Below are 22,774 nucleotides of genomic sequence, written 5' to 3'. Positions count from 1 at the left end.
AGTTTTTAAACACTGTCTCCACTCACTGTCCGATCTTGTAGATGTAAAGTCAGAGACAGTAGTTCATCTGTTACTGCACAGTTTGTGCTAATCATCCTCTAGTCCTTCATCAATAATCACAGGACACTGTTGGCTGGATATTTTTGGTTGGTGGACTATTCTCAGTTCTCTGCACCCACCCAACTGAGCAATGACCCATCACAGCAACAGGTTGACATGAAATCGAGATAAGGCTTTTAATAATGTTGATATTTAACAATCTTCCTCATTTACATTTTTGCTTTTCATCATAATTCAGAGCGTCTTCTGAATTATTGTAATTCAGAGTGCATTCCACCCAGCTATGTCAGGATGAATGTTGGATTGTTTTTCTATCCAGTTCTTGTAAATGGTACGAAATGTATGGATCCGTCCACTGACTGCATATTAATAATGGATCATTCAACACTGAATGTATCAGAGCAGAATTAGACTCATGATTTGTCTTCATAGTACAGAATCAGAGGCAAAGCATTTACAATTACTAAATATTAGATGTAGACAATAATCTACAAGCGTTCTAATAAGAAATCTAAAATTGTAAATGAGCTGTCTGAAGTACACAGAGTCTGACTTGAGCTTTAAAAGGTAGTAATAACAGAATGGCATGAGGTCAGTTGTTGGTTGCTGGTTGCACAGCCTTCAGTCCTGCAGAGATTCCTGAGAACCTTCATAGTGTTTTGATTGTTCTTTCAGGGAATCTTCACTGTCCTGTACACCACAGAGAGAACCATTACTTCATTAAATACATCACTGATATGATGTATTTGATGTATACAACTCTTACTTCAAAAACTGTTCAAGGGCCTAAGCTGTTCAAGTTAGTGTTTGGCTTATAGACAAGTATGTGCTGAAAATATAATAAAAGGAAAAGCATGTTTAATTTGCTTGATATGCACTTGAATATCAGGTTCTTAAAGACTCACACTGTAAGAGGATGATGAAGAGGAAGGGGTGACAGAGGGTTCCTTCTTCTTCTCCAGTTGTGCAAATGCTCCTTTATTACGCTCAGTGTTCCAGCGTTTCAGTGTTTGTGCTGATAAAGAAAAACATGCAACAGGGGAAAAAGGAAACATATAATGTTTGTGATAATATTTGACATGTTTACATATTAATTAGTGACTGAGAACAGTTTATGCTGAATACCACGCACTTACTGTGCTTTCGTGAATGATCCACAGCCTTATATGAACTGAGCATGGCAAATGGGTGATAGGATAAGGAGAATGGGTGAATAATGTTGCTCTGTGGAAGTAAGTGAGGAGAAAAAGAAAGAGGGAACGGGATACAGGATTCCTACAACATAAAAACTGTCCAGCAATTGTTAATTTAAAATACAGTAATGCTGAATGACAGACGTTCCTTATTACAATGCTTCACAATATGAACATAAGATCTAGTACACCAACAATACAATACAAAATGCTTTACTTTGGTGTCTTGATGAGGGCGTGAAGCAGATGGTTTGCAGCTATACAGAGACAGAATATCTTCTACAGGTAAACTATTCTGAAATAAAAACAGGAAAGATGAACATATGCATTTATACACATATAAAGCACTTGTACATTGAACATTACATAAACACCTATCTTACAAGCTTACCAAAAGCATCCCTGCAAAGGAAGAAAGGATCATAGCTTCTCTTTCCTGTCGATTAGGATACTGACTAAGTCCAGGACTGATGACTCCTCTGTAAAGACAGTTCATTGCTAAATATCAGGTTACAGATACAGTAGCAAAAACAATGAAGATGACTGGGAGAGTTCATTTTTTTAAGAATCATAAAAACTCGCCAAACTAAACATCTTACTCACAAAAGTTCATTCTCAACTGGCCTTTTTACATCTTCTTTTTCCAGCCACCATAAAGCGACACCAACAGCTAAATCATAATGAGCCTGTACAGATATACAAAGACACATATTTAGAAAAACAATTAATTCCACTTTAGTTGGATAGCCCACTAGATTACATAATTGAAAGCTGAATTTAATAGATAATCAGCCGTACATAAGTTAAATACAAAGTGAGAATCTACAAAGTCTCCGTGGGTTATCCAAATAAAGCGTTACCACAAAATATTTCATAATCTGCTTCAGCACATTTATTTATTTAGATTGCTCCAGGTTCGAATCTAAAGCTACACTAAATTTAGCAGATTTTCACTTTCATATAACGTCATAAAGGAAGTGTGGCACTCTTCAAAATAATGTTTGTTGAAAACATTTGTGCAAATAAGATCAGTGAGCTTGTTGGCAAGGAATAATTCAAAGTAGATATAAGCTGCTTAATTATGACTTCAAGTCCTGTTTTAGCAGTGTCTCTAGACGTTCCAGCATTATTATGGTTTCTTCATTACCTGAACCAAAGTATATGCTGACTGGTTAAGTTAAAACTTGGCCAAAGAAAACTTTGGCTGTGCCTGAACCCAAGAAGTAAAACAAAGTAAACCTTTGTGTGAATTAGAATGGTTTGTTAGAATGGCCTGTGCAACTTGTAACTATATAACATTCCACACTATTGTTCATTTTTTATATTTCATACCATAAAAAGCTAAAAAAGGCTTTTTATTTCTTCATTTTAAATGAAATGCTACTACTGCCTTACCAGATCATCCAACATTGATGTACCTCTGCCCTTAGGATCAAAGCCATTTTCCTTGAGTTTTTGTCCAATGTATTCACCACTTATGAAATGAGAATGACACACACAGCTATTAATGTGACACCATAATTCATGTGGTTAATTTAAAAATTACACTCATTAACTATTCATATAAAGAGGGGACTGTACTAAACTCAAGTTGAGAGATCAAGATCTTTTCATGTGTAAGTCATAATTATAATCACACTAAGTACTCAGACACTTGTGAGGGACTTACATCAAGGCTTCAAGGTCTCGCTTTAATCGTCTTATTTCCATATTTCAGATACACAAAAACACAATCAGAGTCCAGAGTGGCTTTTATTTCCAAACATACAGGCTAAAACAATATCTGAAATCACATAAAAAAACAACACTTCACAGTACATTAAAACAAAATTCTATATTTGTCTATTTTCCTTCCTGTTTGCTTGGTTAATCTGCTACCAGGGCAACAATATACACAAAGTAAACATGAAGAACTATTTTGTCTCACCAAGGACAGAAAAATAATAAAAGCTTTTGACAAGACAAGCGTTGGGTCATCAAAGACAAGCGCTGAGACCATCACTAACCTGCCTTTACCCAAGTTACACAGTTAAAAGTGCACAATGCTTCGGGATCTTTCAAAACCAATAAACCAATAGACATAGTTCATCCTTAATATAAGAACAATTTAGGCAGACTGGCAGGAAAAGCAGCAAAATTCAAGTGTGTATTCAAGAGTGAAAAAAGACAAACATGTGAACTTACCAAAGGCTTCTGAAGGAAATTAACACATACAAAAAACATAAAAAGGCATTCAGACGCTAAACACTTGCTGCGAACTGTGTAGAGTACAGAGGAGACACTCCTACTCCCCAGCAACAGGAAACGTATCAGGTAAACAGCCTATTCTGAATTATTCATTCAGAGTCTGAACTCAACAGTCACTTCAATAACATGGCAACCAACACAGAGATGGGATTTTCTTTCATTGTTCATTTGAAAAGGGGGTGTAGGGTGAGTCAAAGTAAATTCAAAATAAAAGCAAAATGAAAATTTATTGGAAAGTATAAAGTATTGTAACAGCAGTGGCAATGGGATGGGCTTTACATTTTATTTTTCTTAATCTGTTTCTTCCTTTTGTCCTTGAACACTGGAGAACTTAAAAATTTGGTATCAGAGAACTTGTCCCCACGCCTCATCTTACTGTGAAATGAAGAATTGAGAAATCACAAACTGAGAACTCACAAACTTACCCAGCTGACTGGGGTAATTCTTTTCAAAATTGGACAACATGATATACAAAATAGTGCTCACCAGTTGAGACTAGGCTCCTTGTAGGACACAGTGGCTGCCTTTCGGCGGGTTCGGCCTGATGTCTGACCTGTCAAGTCTGTGTTTGTTAAACTCTTCATTGCCCTCTCATCTGTAATTTGAGGAAACAAACATTTAAACTGCAAGTAAAGGACAGAACCCCAGGCTTAACCTACGAGTCTTTTTCGGACAATACACATGCCAGATCTTCTGATGTTTTAGAAAAACACTGGATTACCTGGGGACTGATGTATCATGCTCCATCCAGGTTCCTCATAAACACCCACAGTTTGAGAAGAGATCTCTGGTAAGGGACTATGGTTAGTGCCAGGACTGTCACAAGTAAAAATCTCAGCAGAGCCAATCTCTAGGGATTCCCAGGGGGGCCTCTCCTCAGAAAACAGTTCACTTTGTTTCTGTCTGAGATGCTCAGTTTTTCTTGGAGTTGACTGGTTGTCGTTACTACGCAGAGGAATAAATGTCCTTTCATCAGCAACAGGAGACATGTAGCTGTCTCCGTTTGTAAGCAGACTATCTTCAGAGCTTCTATTGCAAACCATACTAGTCTCCTTAACCTTTAACAAATTGCAATTAGAGGAAACAACATATGTTTCTCTGCACTTGCTCTTGATGTCTTCATCCTTTTGAAGTCTTGAGCTCATATCTTTCAGACCTACGTCAAGGTCACCCACAGTACCCGTATCATCACAACTGTCAAAGTTAACTGAGTGAATGCTATTTGCATTTCCTGTTTTTCTTCTGGGTGCATCCCTGAAGCACCCACCAAGTGCAGAATATTGTGATAATGTTGACTGCTGTAATTCAGTACTGGAAGTGCCATTTTCCTGTTCATTGTAACTGTCAACTGGACCTGGTAATTCAGTTGCCAAAATGTCAACCTTCTGGGTAGAGCTACAATTCTGTCCTCTTTTCTTTCCTGAAGCATTCCTTTTTTCTCTCACTGCAGGATTCTTCTTTCTTACTTTTGTGTTCAACTCGGTTCTGGGGTTCTTGGGTTTAGGGTGCTCTATTGAAGAAAGTTCATATGATTTTTCTACAAAATGTTTGTCATTGCTTGCTTTTGCTAGTTGTGAAAGTGATCTGTTTGCCAGCACAGGAGAAACCTCTTGCTCCTTTTGTGGACTCTCAATGAGCACTGAAGAAGCATACTGTGAACTGTTGTCTTCCAATGCCCTTGTGTTTGCCAATTCTCCACAGCTGGCATCTTCTTGAATGTCTATCGCATCATTCAGAATGTCACTGCAGATGGGCGTCTTACGTGCATGGATCACATATGTTCCTCTGTTTTTGAAAGCACTGGGTTCTCTGGCCTGGGAGAATGACTGTGCTGACATTTTGCTTTGATGTTTTTCTGCTTGAACTGAGATTTCCATGACATCAGCATCACTGTCAACAACATGAGTGCTCTCCTTCACATGAGATGCATTTTGATCCACACTGAGAGAAGGATCTCTGGTCTTCCTGCTCTTGTGTGGTCTTGACTTATATGCCATTATAAATGTCTTCCTGTGGGTTGCGCCGTCTTTCTGAAGTTCCTTCATAGCACGTGCCACATCTTCACCTTCAGTGTGTTTGCCATTTGAGAAAATATCATCACAAGAACTTTGCGTTCTTCCTTTCTCATTATGTGAAACTTCCAGGTCACTAAAATAGTCATTTAAATCATTATTGCCAGAAACACAGTTTGAAGAGTATGAAGAGACAACGTATGTTTTCCTAGTATCTAGGTTTCCGTCTGTGTGCTTCTGAGAATTATATGTTCGCTTGTTACTTTTAGCGTTGCGAGAGGTGACATGAGTCTTTCTGCGTGCAGTGACTAATTCTGTCGCCTCATACAGGGTCTCTACTTGCTCTTGCAACCTCTCCTCTTCATTGGTGACAGTGAGGCTGCCTGCACTGATACGTGTTTGGTCTTGAGATTCAGAGGATGCTTCCACAGGTAGAATCACAGACATATTGTTTAAAGGAGTTGATTCTACTGGTGTTTCTCTATTAGATGACATAGTGCTCTCCCTATTATTTAGTAAACAAGACTCATTGCTTTTCCCACATCTTCCCTGATCATCATCACAGCTTTGCTTCAGCTTTGTCTGAACTGTAACTATTTCAGCAACATTGTCAACTACAGTCATTTCCATTTCTGAGTCATACAGAGTATTCTGAGGTGTTGCATGGTCTTTGTCTGGACTAGGAAGCTTATCCGTGCTTTTGACTAAAGAGTGACGAAGTAGATTAGCATTGGGTGCAGAGACATTAACAGCTGTGGTAAGTACAGGCTCCTGCTCCACACATTTGGATGGACTGGTTGTGTTCCTTAGCTCAGGTAACAATTCATTCACATCTTTCTCAGATTGACTAGCATCTATGAAGAAAAAACAAACAATAAAATTTGAAATTGGAACGATATTAATTGTAATGTAAAATCCAAAGTGTTTATTACATGTAAACATGGAAGCAATATTTCAATCTGAGTAGATCTGTTACAAACAATATTCTTAACATTAGTTTGAACATTAGCATTTGCATACTTCTACTAGTGTATGTCCATTAGATGTATTAGTGTATAGTTGTCAGTTAGTATTTCAAAAAGGTATCTGTTCTGCTTTATATGTACACAATAAATGTCCATACCTTCAGTGATCTGTGTGTCCAGGCTCATAGATGCCTAAAATGAAATACATTATTATCAGTAACTGTACATTTTTTACAAATGGTCCTGCAAAGATGTACATACAAATTGTACACGTGCTAAATACTTAAGAATAAATGATGTATTACCTCTTCTTTGGAAATAAGGTCGACTGCCTTTGCCATACAATTGATGGAGTTGTTATAAAACTTGCGCAGAATGGAAAACTACAAAGTTAAGAAAATATATATGCTGTTATAAACAATGAATTAACAAATTAAACAAACAGCCTATTAAGCAACTAATTTAGAGGTAGACCATGAAGTCACTAAAAACAAATAAAGCAGACTGACTGAGGAAGAATCAACATTAATGGAACCCAGTTTTACCTACTGGTGGTGGTTGTGGGAATTGGGCAGACAACCACTAGTCTAATGCTTATAAAATAATAAAGCAATAAAAAAATCATTCAGAAATAAAGCAAAAACATAGCATCACTGTGCTTGCTCTTTATTTGTTACCCTCAAAGACTCACCATTTGTTTGTTTTTATGACGCTGGATTGCAAGCTCAAATCTCAAGGCCTGCACATCTTTCTGCAAACACACAGTCTCCATCTCCAGTTGCCTGGCTCTCTGCTTCTGAGCCGCCAGAGCGAGGGCAAGAGCCTTGTTGTTAGTTTTCAAAGAGAGCTTGAAGAAAGATGATGTGTCTGGGACACAAGAGAACAAATAATTAGATAACAACTGTAGACGTTATGAATTATTTTACAAGACAGAATATATGAAAGGACAGTACTGTACAAAAGTCAGAGGCCACTCTTCATTTATTTAATTTCCAGGCCAACATCATACATGCAAAGTACACGTTATTCATTTTTCAAGAGGTATTTCTGAGGAGACAAAATAAAAGAGAATCTACTTGCATTAGAAGGGGGAAAGTCAAAGGAAAATAGGTGAAAAACAAAAAGTTGAAATAAAAAATAAAAATCACTAAATAGAGAAAATTGGACTCAAAACAACCGAAACGAAAAAAGAAAAACAAAAAACAAAACAAAAACTTGCATATCAAACAAAGAAGCTATTGGTGTTCTCAGAACAATGAAATGACCACTCCAGACTTCAGACCTCAAAATCACTCTATATATTTGAGATTATTTGATTACTTGGGATATTTTATTATTACCACGAGAAGCAGAAAATGCAATCAACCTTTAAGACTGAGAAATATATTCTTGCAGACTTCTTTGAAAATCTGAAAGCAAATCATCTGAAAAAAATGGAAGCTGTAATAAAGGCAAAGGGTGGACACACTAAATACCAATATATATATATATATATATATATATATATATATATATATATATATATATATATACACTATAGTTGACGCTGTATTATTATGTATTATGTAATTCTTAAATATGTTTTCTGCTTTTTACGGTTATGAAGAACCTAATGGTAGTTTTGCCTGGAAATCACAGTACTGTAGCTATAACAGGTAAACCTTTTTAACGTTTCATGTATCAGTGCTTTATTAGGGACAATTAAAAGCTTACTGTGAATTTTTGTCTTTATCTTGGCTGCAGTCTGTTTGATCGTGCTTTGTTTCTTCTCCATCATCACTGGAAACGTCATTTTTGCAAAGTCTGCAAAAATGATACCGTTAGCGAGGTTACTTTCACACATTTACATCACATATAAAGGTTAACCAGGTTGTTATCGTTTATATTATAAGCTACCTGACACAAACTTTTAACTGACTGGCTTGGTAACGTAAGCAGTCCTTCTTACAAAGCGACCTATTACATTTAGGCGATCGAGCCACGAGCCTACCAAGTGGCTAAAAAGTTAACTTACATTTTTACTTGTTCTCTTTCATTCGTTCATATAACTACCACCTCTAACTACAGTACTAACTAGCTAGTAGCTATATTTAACAGTGACTGTAGCTCGCTAGCTTACCAAGTTAGCTAAGCTAACTAGCTATGAGCTACGTCACTCACGTTAGTACTCACCAGGGATAGGATGAATAAATTTTAAATGAAAGGAGAATTTAGCTCTAGCTAAACCAAGTTACTTTAACTAGCCAGCACGCTAGTTGGCTAAATGGTTTCTGGGCGGTACATCTCACTGTAGTTCTGTAAACATGGCCATGTCTGAAGTTGTGTTAACCTATCAGCGAAATCTCTCTTCTCAGTTTCAAACCCAAACAAACCCGCGGAATCTCCAACCGCTTCCTCGGCGACTCTCCCTCAGCTTTACTATCGGTGTCCGAGTGGACTGGTGTCTCCTGCTGGACAAACAGAAGTCATACTAAATCCGAAGAGGGAGAAGGAGACGCCTTGTTTACACTGTGATTACATGTCCAATTTCAACATAAATTACCAAAATAAATATTTAATAAACATTTTGGAAAAGGTAATTTAGAATTAACGTTAACTTAACATTTGGAATTTTTAATTTACAAACAAGGTTAATTTTAATTTGCACATCTTTTAGACTTTTACTTTGAACAAATCTAAACCGGAAGCGTACGTTGCTATTGCATTCACTCTTTATCACCCATATGATTTGTCTTAGCTATCGGCTCATAGATCCTCGTTCCGCATCGAGGGTGAAACTCCCTTCTGTATTATTCAACTAATCACAGAACTGTAGCTAGTGAGAAATGGAGGGACAGCGCTGGCTGCCACTGGAGGCTAATCCAGAAGTAGGCATGCTTTCACTCTCATTCAGTTTGCTAGCAGGCTTCATCATTTTGTCATCATGAGTCATTTAGCTAATAGCTGTTCGGCTAAACAAACCACTGCATGCTAGTTCACGCCTGTCTCTACACTTGCTAACGTAGCTACGTTGACTGATTTGTCTTTCTGTCTCTGCCTTTCAGGTTATGAACCAAGTGAGTAGATGGTGTCTTGACTAGGTTTTGGAGTTCTCGTACCCCGGAATTAAGCCTAACCAAACGAATTAAGCCAAAGGTGTTTGTAATGTTTGAAATTAAGTCTCCCATGGTAGCTATCTGTTTCTTATCTCTCACTATATATGTGGTATCTCACTGTAGTGACTGTCAGTGTTGGGCAGAATACTTCGGAAAAGTGGTCATGGCTGAATACCGAATACTCTGTCCAAAATGTATTCAGTAATTTATTACGGTATAATATGTTAAAAAAAAATAATGCATTCAGAACACAATTAGAACAAATATTGATAATGCAGACTGGGAACAACTCTGCTGTATTTTATACTTAACACTGTTCTTAACATTTTCTGGTTGGTATTTTTCTTTATGTAGTTGGTAATATGTTGGACAATTTGCCCATCATTTAAAATTAAGTTCTAAAGTTCTTAACTTTTTTCTCTTCTGTGTTATCACCTTCTTCAGTCCACTGCTGCTCTGACAATTCCCCAAGCAGGAATTCAGTACAGAACAGAGGCAAAAATTATAATCACAAGCATGAGATTATTCGTTTGATCATCCATCAAAGGAGTTCATTAAACCTGACATAAACAACTGGCCCATCACATTGTTTGATCAGTCTATTCAGGCTCTAGCAGGACTGTCAGAGTTTGTAAAGAAGCCATTAATTGAGGTCTTCTTTAGTGTTCATCTAAGGAACAAATTTACTACGTGTCATGTGCTGATTTTAAAATAAACAAGCATTGGTGGTGTTTCTTTTGAAGATTTATTTTTATTTTGTGAGTGGCTACTCTAAAAGTATTCTCTTATATTGTCTTAGAAATGTTAAAATGTATTCTAAGTGCTCCTCTTACAACATGTAACTGAATACAGATACCTAATTTCTGTTTTCTCAATTCATATTTCCAATACTTGTATTCTGCTACATCCCAACCCTGGTAACTGCAAATTAGCGTCTTCGTTCCCCTCCTGCCCTCACATCCCTGTCAGAAATGCACATCACTGGCAGTCTAGCACTCTGACTCCTTAGAGTTCTGTTAAACCACTTCTGAAATTCTGCCTTACTGTCAAACATTTTTTTTGTGTTTTATGAACCATTATGTCTTGTAGTTTTTACGACAGTTGGGCTTGGTACCTTCCTGGCAGTTTGGAGATGTTTATGGTTTGGACCCAGAGCTCCTCACATTAGTGCCAAGGCCTGTGTGTGCTCTTCTTCTCCTCTTCCCTGTGTCAGAGAAGGTAGGACTGAAACTAACAACTGTGGTGTCCAACCAGTTTAGTTGGCTGGGAATATAAAAATAACTAATTATGTCATGTTTCACTTGTTCCTTTTTCCACCCCCACCTATTGTCAACCACAGTTCGCTCAGCAACAGCAGGAAGATGCATTATTTTTGACTTCCAGTAATCTAAAACAGAGCTGCTTATGTGGTTTATGATGTACTGTTATCTATAACATGGTATATCACATAGCTAAAACAATACTTGTCAAGTCATCTTGAAGTCTGATTTTTTTTATTTGCTTGTTTTTTTGTATTTGTTTCCATTTGTATAGATTGCAGTATGTTATTAATTGGAGGTAATTGGTCTGTTGCAAGCTTCTAGTACTAGTCAGCTGCATTAGCCTCATGGCACCAGTGCAGAAGTGGACACCTAAACTTGATGTAGTTGCTTAACATGTTTAGGATAAAGTGAAAAGTCCTGTAATGCTCTAGTGTATATCAGATATTTACTTTCCAGCTATTGGTATCTCGTTTGAGATTTTGGACCAAGCCACAGTGACTTTTGATAACTTCACCCCTTTCTGAACTGCTTCCATTTCTGCTTAAGTGGCAACTTTCTTGCAACTATCAAACTTGCATCATCATATACTTGATTTCCCACCACTGTATCATACTGAAAGTGTTTTTGTGATATTCAGTAAAGGGAAACACCATTTTGACAGACGTTTTGTATGTATTCACTCCATTTAATCTTGATTGATTCTGTGGAAACATTTAGTTGTTTTTGTATTCACGGCAACAGTTTTACAAAATTACATTGAAATGTGCCATCTTATAGCAACAAGGTCTCTTGCTCTTTACCCATATATTTGACAAATTGAATATAACTGGTAGTTAACCTTACACCCAGAGGTGCACAATGAAGCAAATCAGTTGTTGATTGTAATTGACAGTCAACCAATTTATTATTTTTAGCCTATCTATAATGCAGTATTATGTCATAAATAACACAAGGCGTAGCATAATCATGCATGTGCTAAATAGCTGGTTGCCATTTGCTTCTGATGTAGCACTTCATTTGATTCATTTTATTTAAAAGGGCAACTATTTTTTCATTTAAATGTAAAATGCCAATTTGACCTATTAAAGAACAAACGGTGTTATTTATATTGTGAGTACTGGAAATGTGCTCCCATGTTCCATACAGTTTGAGCTCCTGGGGGAAAAACAGAAACAAAGTCTAATAAAAAAAACTACCCAAAAACAAATCGACCTTAACGAATTGACCTTAAAAATGAATTCTCGGTGCATCCCTATTTATATGAACTGAAAAATAGGACATAAATACAGGGAGATTCACTTGGATTTACAGGCCCTGAATATTCTGTTGTAACTCCTGTTAGGATGAAGCAATCTGAACCAAAAAAATACGCTATATTGACGTATGTGTAATTGATTGCATTACATGCGATGCTGGAAGTGATCTCCGTTTTCTGCCAGACACCTGAAGGGGTACGGGGGTATGCACCCGGAAGTTGCAAACGGAGGTTAAACATCGCAATGGATGTCCGGCACCTACCTCATCGCTGCGACGCAGGGGCATCCTGGCTTGTTCGAAGCTTCATATACTAAAGAGCACATTGCATGTTGTTTCGTTCAGATTGCTTCGTCCTAGGGAGAGTTATTACAGAATTTCCGGGGCCTCTTTTGGAGTGAAAATCTTGTAATGTTGTAAAGTGTGAATATGTTGATGCTTGAAATGTGAATATTTTCTGGTTCATCATACTAGCACTTTTCATGCACAGCTCATGGGGAACTTATGGGGGGCCGTTTTTGGTGAAATACACTGTAACACTAGCACACACCTATGAAACACTCGCACATACACACACACTACTTGCACACAGTTATGAAACACTGTATAAAGTCTGTGTAAAATACTTGAAGTGAGGCTGCATGAACATTTAGCACAATAAAAACACATTAAAACATTAAAAAACTGTTATGTTAAACATTAGAAAACTGTTATGTGATGTATGCATGGGCAATAAGATCACATGATGGGTAGGACAAATTGTAAGAACACTAGAACAAATTGCTGATTCAGTTTCATAGGAACAATGTACAGGCGTCAAAACACTTCTTTCAATGTAATTTACAACCAAGTCAATTAATACAGGGGGACTAAATACATCAGGCAGCTGTATGGATTCTACATAGTGTAGGGCGTGGTAGAAAGAATTAAAAATATTTTCTCTGTCGACAAATTACTCAAAGGCTGATTAAACTGATTAGTGCAGTTCTTAATTCTGCATTAAGAGTTTGAAAGGAGTTCTTCTAGAAACTCTTTCTTTATGCGGCTGAGCATGCTTTTATTTTGTAATACTGCAACTTTCTGTTACAGTGAAATGACTTCTGGTCACGATGAAAGCTGTTGCATGCACACCAATAACTGCAGTCTGGGCACAATCAGTAACACTTGTGTACAAGTTCGTAGGTCTGTGCAAGTAGTCTGTGTGCCTGCAAGTGTTTCAGTGTATTTTACCTCTGATGGCTCCCCATAGGGAACTTCCATTTTCCACCTGATTCTCTAGAAGCTTTGAAAAATTACCTGAAATCCCTGTAATACTGGAGGTCTTGGTAAAACAAGAATTAAATGTCATGGAATGGCTGTTAGCCCAATTCCAAAAAAGATGGGACACTATGTGAAATGCTAATAAAAACAGAAAGCGGTGATTAATAAATTCTGATTGAGCTGTAATAATAATTATTAATAAAAAAAGTAAAAAAAAATAAATATTTTTTTAATTTATAAATCACAGCTTTCTTTGTTTATTTACATTTCATGTACTGTCCCAATGTTTTTGGACCATGATCCTGCAGTGAAAATGTGAGAGAATTTTTTTCACTTTTCAGTGAATATTCAAGGAGACAAAGAAAACAAAAATTGGAAAAAAACAACTTTTTTTTATTATTATTTTAGTACTTTATGCACCCTCCATTTGTCAAAATAACAATATTGAGTATTCTCCTGTAATGATGGATAAGGTGGGAGAACACATAAGAGTTCAGAGAATCATCTTTCAGTCCTCCCAGTTGCTCCAGATCTTTAGAGTATGTGGCTCTCACTGAACTCATCTCATTAGCTTAGCCCACATTTCTTCAATTAGGTTTAGGCGAGGGCAAGAGGATGTCCACTGCAAAAGCTTGAAAGCTTTGGTCAGTGAATCAATTTTTATGGGGATTTGGAGATATATTTTAGTTCATGGCTACTCAAATCTGAGCCTGTGTGCTGAAGTTGCCTCTAGTGATTCCAGAATCAGTACTTTGATGGCGCTGACTTTTCTCATCAGCTTATTAAGGCACTTGGCGTCTGCTGCAATCTGCTGTGACGGGTTTCTGACTGGAGTCAGCTTCTTTCTCCTGCTGCACGTTAGGGTGTGTCTTTGGCAATGTTTCTTAGGTTAAAGAAAGCCTCTCTGACGTATCAGTATGTGAAGTCAAACAGGGATCAGAAACGTGGACATCTGCCAGGTCCTTCAAACTTAATCAAAGGAGCTGGGCTCTGCTGTTTATTTTATCATTTCACCCTTATTACACTTAGTCCACAGTTAAATGAGGACTCTTTATACCTCTATACCAAAATCTCCTGTTGCATACATCTGGCAGGTACAGACCATGTTGAAATGTTCACCTCTGCCAAGGCTTAACTGGAATGCCAGTGCTACAGCAGTGTGTGGGGAACACAAGCCAACATAAATATCAGCTGACCCATACCCTGCCAGATTTGCAGAGGATAATATGATCTAACAAAAAAAAACAGTGTGAGAGTCAGAACAGCATGGTAAACCTGATGCCATAGCATTAATTAATTAATTAAATTATTATTATTTTTTGCCAGGATGTAAGGTAATGACTAAAAAGGGTTAAAAAAAAAAATACGCCATGGAAAAAATATACATCTGACCATCTCATAATGATTGGATGAATGATGTGGTTAGTTTTCCCGCTGTGTTACTAAGGCTCACTGTGTCACTAAACTCACTAAATTCATTTTTTAAAACTGTTTTCAAGAATAAACTCAATAAATATCTATTCAATAAATAACAAATTTATTGTGCTGATATTTGCTGTTCTACTTTATACTCAAAAACTTGCTAGTGTTTGACACAACGTCTTTTTAAATAACCATATTTATTTTTTGTTGTTTAGTTTTTATGTTATTAGGGGTCCAAGCACCTTTAGGTGCATGGAACCCTATTGCTTTTGCTCAGCTTTTTTTCTTCTTCTTCTTCTTCTTCTTCTTCTTCTTCTTCTTCTTCTTTTTCTGCCCTAAAACGGTTTGTGGAGAAGACACCGTAAGTCATCCAAAGACCAAACTTAGAGGGTAGGTGTAGATTCCCCCACACTACTCAGGCAACTGAAATGACCCCAGTTGGCCTGATGGTGGCGCTATAGAGCAACTTTTTACGTTTTTGCCCATATCTCCTGAACCATGGGGGCTACCCTCAAAATTCTTGCTTCTACATAATCCTTGCTTTATTCTACATCAACGCACCACTGCCAGTTTTTAGCTCCGCCCCCAAATTTATCATCATAATTGGCAAAATATGTGACATCTACATTTTTCTACTAGTCTGAGGTTTTTCAAGATATCAACACAATATTCGTCTCACAATGTTCAGGAGAGTCTGGAGGTCAAGAATTATCAAAAAGTGAATATTTGTAAACAGTATGGCTGGCACGTGCCAATTAAGCCCCTTTGGGTTTGGCTTAATTCACATAAATGGCTACAGATCGAGAATGCTTTGGCCAATTCACATCAAACTTATCAGTCCTGTACCCCACATGATTCTGTAGAAGCCCACCAAGGTTGATACCGATTCCTCAATAGGGGGCGCTATAACAGCCAAAAATCTGTTTCTCAGCAACTGCTTGGCCAATTGAGCTGAAACTTTGCATGCTGTATCCATGGCCTAATATTTACAAGATCTATTAAGAACAACTGAATCATTTGACAAATATGGCCGCCGTTGGCCAATAAGCTTTCAACAGGCATTTGGAGGGCTTAGCATTGGCCAATCATCACAAAAATTATATCATGTGTCCACATAGGCAATCTCTAAAAGCCTATAAAGTTTGACCTCAATTGGCCATGAGGTGGCGCTATAGAGTATAAATGAGAATAAGTCCTATAAATTTTATCATATATCAAAATAAATCAATAAATATCATTGCTTACACTGAGCATGACATTTTATCCAATACAAGTCTTTTAAAATTCTGTAAAGTTTTTCTTTGATTGATCAATGTTTGAAAATTGAGCTTTTTGAACTAGTCTGTGGATTTTAAAACAACTGTTTCAAACTGTTTCTGTGGAGTCCGTAGGTAAATAATTATCAAAAAAACCTTGACTTTATTGCAAAGAACAGCCATGAGACACCAATGAATCTGTTCGGCCTGGCCTTATCTGACTTAGGGGGCTATAGATTCTTTAGTTTTTAGGTGATTGTGATAAATCTTGGTAAACTTGTACACGACTGTTTTCTGATGAAACATGCAAAGCCCCTACAACACTTAATCTAGTGCGTAATTATTAAAATGTCATTATATTCTTCTATGAATGAAATAAAGAAAAGATAATGGTTTTAAATTACACATCTTATTAACGTCTAAAACATTGCAATTATATGTCTGTTCCAAAATTGCACAGGAAACGTGGAAATTTGAGTTAAAGCCAGGATGGCCACATAATTAATAAGGGTAATATCTTTTCTGCCCAGCAGAGGGAGCATCAGCATTAAATGCAAATTATGACTTCAAACATACTTATGGTCATAGTCTTTGCAACATCTATCTTGCGGCAAAGGAACTTTCAGAATTTTATGTATTCCACTTATCCAAGCAATTTTGCTTATACAAGTCTTTTTAGTTTCTGTAAATCATCAGAGTTTGAAAACTGATGTTTTCATACTGCTTGCTGAAATGTTTTTGCAACGCCTCAAACTTGGTCTCTAAACAACCGTCAAAGTCTAAAGATCAATAATTATTTAAAAAACCTTGGCTTTTAAGCACAATGTTATTGCAAGTTATGGATCAATCAGTGCGGTCCAGCCTATTCGGAAACAAGGGACCACAAATCTGTCACTTATGCTCTGTGACCAAAAATGATATATACATTGCAAATAATCAGCTGAGGAAACCTATGAGATTTGGCTTGAATTGGCTTAAGTTGGCTCTTACAATGCTCAATGTACTGCCAACAATCTAAAATGTAATTATTCCTGTCTAAGATTAAAATAAAGACATGATTATTGTTTCAAATTATGCATCTTAATAAGAATTAACACTTTGCAAATATGTGTAGGTTGCTTAACTGTACAGGAAATCCTATAATTTGATTTCAGCAAATTTTAATTAGAGCAAGAGGTGTTTTATATTTCTCAGGCCACCACAGGGAGCCAAATCAGTAACTGCAAATGTCAATGTTCAACTAATTAATAAAAAATATACTGTTAGTGGAAAGTTTTACTCTATGTCTTTAGGTCAAGACAATTTCTGTACTTTTTGCTTTCCACTGTGCCTGACAATTTTGCAAATACAAGTCTTTTAAAAAACTTTGTTTTTCTGTAAATCATCAGAGTTTGAAAACTGATGTTTTCATACTGCTTGCTGAAATGTTTTTGCATCCTCTCAAACTTGGTCTCAAAACAACCGTCGAAGTCTAAAGATCAATAATTATGTAAAAAACTTTGGCTTTTAAGCACAATGTTATTGCAAGTTATGGATCAATCAGTGCGGTCCAGCCTATTCGGAAACAAGGGACCAAAAATCTGTCACTTATGCTCCGATTGTGACTAAAATTGATATATACATTGAAAATTATCAATTGAGGAAACATATGACATTTGGTTTGAATTGGCTTAAGTTGGCTCTTACAATGCTCAATGTACTGCCAACAATCTAAAATGTAATTATTCCTGTCTAAGATTAAAATAAAGACATGATTATTGTTTCAAATTATGCATCTTAATGACACATTAACACTTTGCATAATGTGTAGGTTGTACTGTACAGGAAATCCTATAATATGATTTCAGCAAATTTTGGTCAGATTTTTCTCTGGCCACCAGAGGGAGCCAAATCAGTAACTGCACGTCATTGTTGACATATACATGGAAAGCTTTACTGTATGTCTTTAAGCGAGAGTATTTCTGAATGTTATGTTTTTTACTAAGCCTAACAATTTTGCAAATACAAGTCTTAAAAAACTTTCAGTAATATCACGGTTGAAAAAAGATGGAGAATAGACATTTCTTACTAATTCTTGAGTTTAAATCAAATTAAGTTTTTCTTAAAACCATCATATTGAAAATATCATGACTTAAGCACATTGTGGCTGAAGATTTGAATAATTTGGTGTGAATTGGCTTATTCTGCCATAAAAGGCTAAAAATACACCAATAATTGTCTGAATATAACCAAATTTTACACAAATATACAAAATGACTGATAGTGTATTATGATTTCGTTTGAAATTATACTACTCAATAGTCACAGCAATTGCAAGCTGGAAACTAATTCCCAGTGGGGTGGTGCTAGGTTCCTTATTGCTCTAGACCGATAAATTCTCTCAAAAAAATAGGTCTGCTGTGGGCCTCTTGTAGCTCACCATGAAAACATCCGCCTTTGAAGATTAAGGTCGTGGGTTTGATTCCCTGTACTGGTGTTGGATGGTGCTGTAGCAGTTGTTATGCACACACGCTTAATTATCTTAATCTTAATGAAGAGTCTAAAATGGTGCGTGGTTCCTTGTTGCGTCCTTTCAATAAATTGTTTCAAAAACTGCAGTTTTGCCACAGATGTCTTGTGGCTCAGCGTTAGAGCCTCTGCCTTTGAACACTAGGGTCGTGGGTTCGAATCCCCGTCATGGATATTAAAATGAGTTGCGTAGATTGTAGCAGATGTGTCAGCTAGTGGCCTTAATCATAGGAAAAGGAGAACTTTCTTAAAAATCTGGAGATCTGCTGCAGTCTACGACCAGGGGCCACTACTTTACTCCTCGAGGTCTTCCAGGTGCTTGGACCCCGCAGATTGCCGCTTGCGGCTATATTTGTGTAATTTATGTTTTGTGTGTTTAGTTTGGACCATATAGTTCAAACATAAATTAATTGTTGCTATCATTTTACCAGAATTTTCTTACAAATGTTACAACTAACCCCAGAGCCTGTTGCAGTTAAGGAAGTGGCACTCATGCCAGTTTTGATCAAGGAAACAAAGTTTACTTTTTTCTTTGCAGCAGAGAGTAGTGTAGGTTGCTTGTATTAAAAAAGAGTAATCTTGCTCAATTGATTAAAAACAATATTTCTTTTTTTTCCCTGTTTTTACAGTATGAATCATTTAGACTGGAGGAAGAAGCAAAGATTAAGGCTCAGGGGCAAGAAGTGTCATCAGAGGTGTACTTCATGAAACAAACCATTGGAAATGCATGTGGCACAATAGGGTTGATTCATGCAGTGGCAAACAATCAAAGGCATCTGGAGTTTGGTAAGTCTCATTCTTCAGAGCTTTCAGGCAACTTTTTTGTAATCAGCTGTTTTAATATCAATAGCAGGTTAAAATTTCTGTTTTTATGTATACTAATATACGAAGCGTTTCATTCCAAAACGCTTTGTCAATTTGTAACAATTTTAGATATAAGATTTTGAAAAGAATGACAGCTGACATCTAATGGAAAACACAGTATTAATCATAATGTTGCATTGATATTTGTTGTATATGTAAAGACCAGTCCCAGCAATGTTTCATGAAAAAAATACAAATTCTAAAGTGGTCTAATTGTATGTAACATTCTATATGTTTATATAATTTTGCTCTATGATAAATTTGTCCTGTGAGATACTTAAACTAACTATTGCAAATTACTTTGTAGAGCCCGACTCACCATTGAAGACATTTATAGCGCAATCCTCTATGATGAGACCTGAGGAAAAAGCGACTTTCCTTGAAAAAGATGAGGTGGTTTAAACATTTTGTGCTATTTTCTTATGAGACTGTTGCTTTGGAACTGATTTGGTATTTGATGTAGTCCTGTATCATCTGCAGCGTGAAGCGTGCTGTTTATTGTTTGTCTAAGCATTTGTTTAAAACATTTCATATTTTTTTTTATCAATTACAGAGCATCCGTGCAACACATGAGTCAAGTGCTCAAGAGGGCCAAACAGAGGTTGGTGTTCATGCATGAGTTATTATTAGTAATAGTAGTAGTATCTTGTTTATTTATTGGAAATAGCTCTAAATAGTGGCTCAAATTCAACAGCCATATGAACATTTATTTTATGGTGGACTTTGCATCTGCTAATGGGTATGGGTAAGTTATAACGTTGAAAATTTGATACTTGGTCCAACCACTTAAATTTCAGTACCTCATAAATTTGAATGTGGGGCTGACTAGGCTATGGCTGAACTTAAATTCAGTTGGTGCAACTTGTTATTGGTGACCTCAAAATACTACCATCTTTCTTTAACAGTGATTCTTACAGGAACATTGCCTCTCTGTAACCATCTTCCTCACTGCGTGTGGAATAAAATAACCAGGCTTGCTTTTCCAGGCATGTTCACTACAGCTCTGGTTGTTTTAAACTTAATTATCGCCCTAACAGTGGATATGGGCATTTTCAGTTATGTAGCTATTTTTTATTGCCACTGCCTGATTTCTGAAGGTCAACACACTTTTGTCCCATTTCATGTGTGTATTCTTTAATCTTCTCTGTGTTGATGTATAAGGAAATTTGGCCTCATATTTATACCCCAGTGTAATAGGGAGTCAAGGATGACCATTTAAGATGGCCTTAAAAAAGTGAAAATACATGGGAAAATGCTTCAGTTACATTTTGTTCATAATAATGCAAGGGCATGCCAATAATTGTGACATGGTCTTGTCACGATTATTATTAAACTTTTTTGATAAAGGTTTTTGTTTTCTTAGTCTAAATTTGTTTCAGTTAAAGATTACACTCCCTTCATATTTTCAGTGTTATATTAAGCTAATTAACTGCAGACATTTTTTCATTGCCCCTTTTAAATTCATCTTTATCAGTGGGTACATTTGTTGTGGGGCTCACATGTCAAAACAGTTTAGCATTAGTGTTTCATTTCTTTGTTTAATTGAAAATGGAATTCATTTTATGAATTTTTATTTGAACCCTGTTTTTCAGGCTCCAGGTTTAGATGAAAAGGTGGACTTGCATTTTATTGCTATTGTGAATGTTGAAGGACATTTATATGAGTTGGGTAAGTAACTGCAATTTAAATGCAATTGACTTCCTTAAAGGTGATTCTGCCAGTCCACTGAAATAAAATATATTCTTTTTTTTGAAAAACCAGAAATCAGTCGGTGCACAGTGCATAAAGAAAATATTAAATGTTTTATATGGCATTACTATGACCTTGCAGATGGACGAAAACCTTTTCCAATTGCTCATGGGAAGACTACAGAGGACAGCTTTCTTGAGGTGAATATCCTTCTTCATCAGCAGTTCTTCCAGTTGGAGATTCTGTGGCCTCATAGATTCACATGATTTTGTATTATAAAGTCTTCATCTACCTTAATATTCAGACATTATTCACAGCATTAAATAGGCTAAATGCATAAACAGTAACAGTGAGTATGTTAGCAGTTAGTATGTTAGTTTATGTACACTCTGTGTCCAAAAGTATCCAGGCACTCACTCTAATTAATGAATTTAGCTACTTTAAGGTGCAGTCATTGCTAATTATAAATTGCCAACACTGCTTGTATAAGCTCCATAGAAAAGCATTGCCAGTAGAGTGAGATGCACTGCAGCAGGCCCCAGTGAGCCTGGAGTCACCATGCCTAATGCCAGGCATCAGCTAGGAGGGTATAGAATTCCCCAGCAATGGGCTGTGCAGCAGTGGAACTGTTCTCTGGAGTGATGGAGCTCTATCCAATAACTTTGGGATGAGTTGGAGTGACGTTTGTGATCCAGAACTAATCATTCAACATCAGTTGACCTCACTAATGTTCTCATGGCTCAGTGCAATCAAATCCTTACAGCAATGTTCCAACATCTAGTGTAAAGCCTTCCCAGAAGAGTAAAGACTGTTACTGCAACAATGGGCAGACAAACTCCTCATAAATACTCTTAATGTCAGAAGAAACGTTGGATGGGCAGGTGTCTACAAACGTTTGGACACATAGTGTATTTTTAACTTTTCAGTGGTAACAGGAAAATTGGGTTTTTCTGAATTTCATACTTCACAGTGATGTAAGTTTCAACATTCAAGTTTTTTTGTTTGGGTAATTGTTTTGTCTGTTTACTTGCAGGACGCTGCAGAGGTCTGCAAGAAATTCATGGCACGTGATCCCCAGGAGCTGCGCTTCACTGTAGTGGCTCTCTCCAAGGCATAAACCACTCGCCCCCCTATTGTTTTTTTCAAGAAGACAACTGCCAGTCATTCTCAAGTGCTGAACACGCATTTTTACAGAATAGATTTTGATAAAATGCATGTTCGCTAAAAGTTTTGACTATTATGTAGTCATATAGTCATAAGACTGAAATGCAATTGTACAATAATATGAATGATTGAATCAGTGAAACTGATAGTAAACAGTAAAACTTGAAGTAAAAAAATCATATCAGATGACTGTTCAATGACTGTGCATTGTAACTTTGCATACTTTTGCTGTGTCCCACCTACCAGCACTCTAATTAGACAGTAATTGTTTCTCCAAACATCAAAAGACTTGACATGTTGTTGAAAACACAGATGCTCCAAATTGATTAAATTATATGGGTTTAAATAATATTAAAGGTCACACTCTTTACAAATGTTGACGTGTTGTTTGTGATTTTTCCCATCATCGTGTTGGCTGTTGATGAAAACTTTTGAGCTGTTATGACAAATAAAAATAAATGAATGGAAATAATGTTTTTATGAGGAATACAACTAGTTTTTAAGTTACATGTTCACAGCTTAT

The 22,774-nt window shown here is 36.6% G+C and overlaps 3 protein-coding genes across 6 annotated transcripts; 1 reads left to right on the top strand and 2 right to left on the bottom strand.

Annotated features, from left to right (window-relative positions):
* Positions 1–490: 490 nt before the first annotated feature.
* LOC118805078 (uncharacterized protein C2orf80-like) lies at positions 491–3,016 on the bottom strand. Its single transcript, XM_036565689.1, has 8 exons — positions 2,923–3,016; positions 2,649–2,727; positions 1,857–1,939; positions 1,645–1,732; positions 1,471–1,548; positions 1,197–1,284; positions 966–1,075; positions 491–750 (listed from the first exon to the last, which is right to left on the bottom strand). Exons 1-8 carry the CDS (start codon positions 2,961–2,963, stop codon positions 682–684), a joined length of 636 nt encoding a protein of 211 aa, XP_036421582.1. The 5' UTR covers positions 2,964–3,016; the 3' UTR covers positions 491–681.
* On the bottom strand, positions 2,716–8,923 carry si:dkey-57a22.11 (uncharacterized protein LOC569865 homolog). Of its 4 annotated transcripts, XR_005007028.1 has the most exons (9): positions 8,650–8,890; positions 8,191–8,280; positions 7,169–7,344; positions 6,783–6,860; positions 6,636–6,669; positions 4,222–6,366; positions 3,987–4,095; positions 3,438–3,875; positions 2,716–3,036 (listed from the first exon to the last, which is right to left on the bottom strand). XR_005007028.1 is itself a non-coding variant. In XM_036565677.1 (8 exons), coding segments are annotated over exons 2-8 (2,622 nt in total). In that variant the 5' UTR covers positions 8,270–8,280; positions 8,650–8,890; the 3' UTR covers positions 2,716–3,035. The 4 variants fall into 4 exon arrangements, 3 of the variants coding, with proteins under 3 accessions (XP_036421570.1, XP_036421562.1, XP_036421551.1); XM_036565677.1 differs by lacking the exon at positions 3,438–3,875; XM_036565669.1 differs by having other exon boundaries at positions 2,987–3,875; positions 8,850–8,923.
* A 252-nt stretch (positions 8,924–9,175) lies between these two features.
* On the top strand, positions 9,176–22,625 carry uchl3 (ubiquitin carboxyl-terminal esterase L3 (ubiquitin thiolesterase)). Its single transcript, XM_036565647.1, has 9 exons — positions 9,176–9,344; positions 9,522–9,533; positions 10,662–10,790; positions 19,164–19,320; positions 19,706–19,791; positions 19,952–19,999; positions 20,991–21,066; positions 21,229–21,287; positions 22,121–22,625. The coding sequence occupies exons 1-9, from the start codon at positions 9,303–9,305 to the stop codon at positions 22,202–22,204; spliced, it is 693 nt and encodes a 230-aa protein (XP_036421540.1). The 5' UTR covers positions 9,176–9,302; the 3' UTR covers positions 22,205–22,625.
* The last annotated feature ends 149 nt before the right edge of the window (positions 22,626–22,774 follow it).

The sequence above is a fragment of the Colossoma macropomum genome, unplaced genomic scaffold, assembly GCF_904425465.1.
Source record: "Colossoma macropomum unplaced genomic scaffold, Colossoma_macropomum, whole genome shotgun sequence".
NCBI lineage: Eukaryota > Metazoa > Chordata > Actinopteri > Characiformes > Serrasalmidae > Colossoma > Colossoma macropomum.
The sequence above is the reverse complement of the archived record's forward strand: the minus strand, read 5'-3'. Positions and strand labels throughout refer to the sequence as shown.

Bases quoted from the DNA above. Each gene is read 5' to 3' on its own strand.
- LOC118805078 (XM_036565689.1), bottom strand. From the start codon at position 2,963: ATGGAAATAAGACGATTAAAGCGAGACCTTGAAGCCTTGAT. The intron at 1,285-1,470 runs GTAAAGCATTTT...TTACTTCCACAG, and splicing joins GCCCTCATCAAGACACCAAA to AGCAACATTATTCACCCATT. The intron at 751-965 runs GTGAGTCTTTAA...TGTGGTGTACAG, and splicing joins CTTCATCATCCTCTTACAGT to GACAGTGAAGATTCCCTGAA.
- si:dkey-57a22.11 (XM_036565669.1), bottom strand. From the start codon at position 8,269: ATGACGTTTCCAGTGATGATGGAGAAGAAACAAAGCACGATCAAACAG. The intron at 7,345-8,190 runs GTAAGCTTTTAA...CTTGTGTCCCAG, and splicing joins GATAAAGACAAAAATTCACA to ACACATCATCTTTCTTCAAG. The intron at 6,861-7,168 runs GTGAGTCTTTGA...TTAACTTTGTAG, and splicing joins GTCATAAAAACAAACAAATG to TTTTCCATTCTGCGCAAGTT.
- uchl3 (XM_036565647.1), top strand. From the start codon at position 9,303: ATGGAGGGACAGCGCTGGCTGCCACTGGAGGCTAATCCAGAA. The intron at 19,792-19,951 runs GTGGTTTAAACA...TATCAATTACAG, and splicing joins CTTTCCTTGAAAAAGATGAG to AGCATCCGTGCAACACATGA. The intron at 20,000-20,990 runs GTTGGTGTTCAT...CCTGTTTTTCAG, and splicing joins CTCAAGAGGGCCAAACAGAG to GCTCCAGGTTTAGATGAAAA.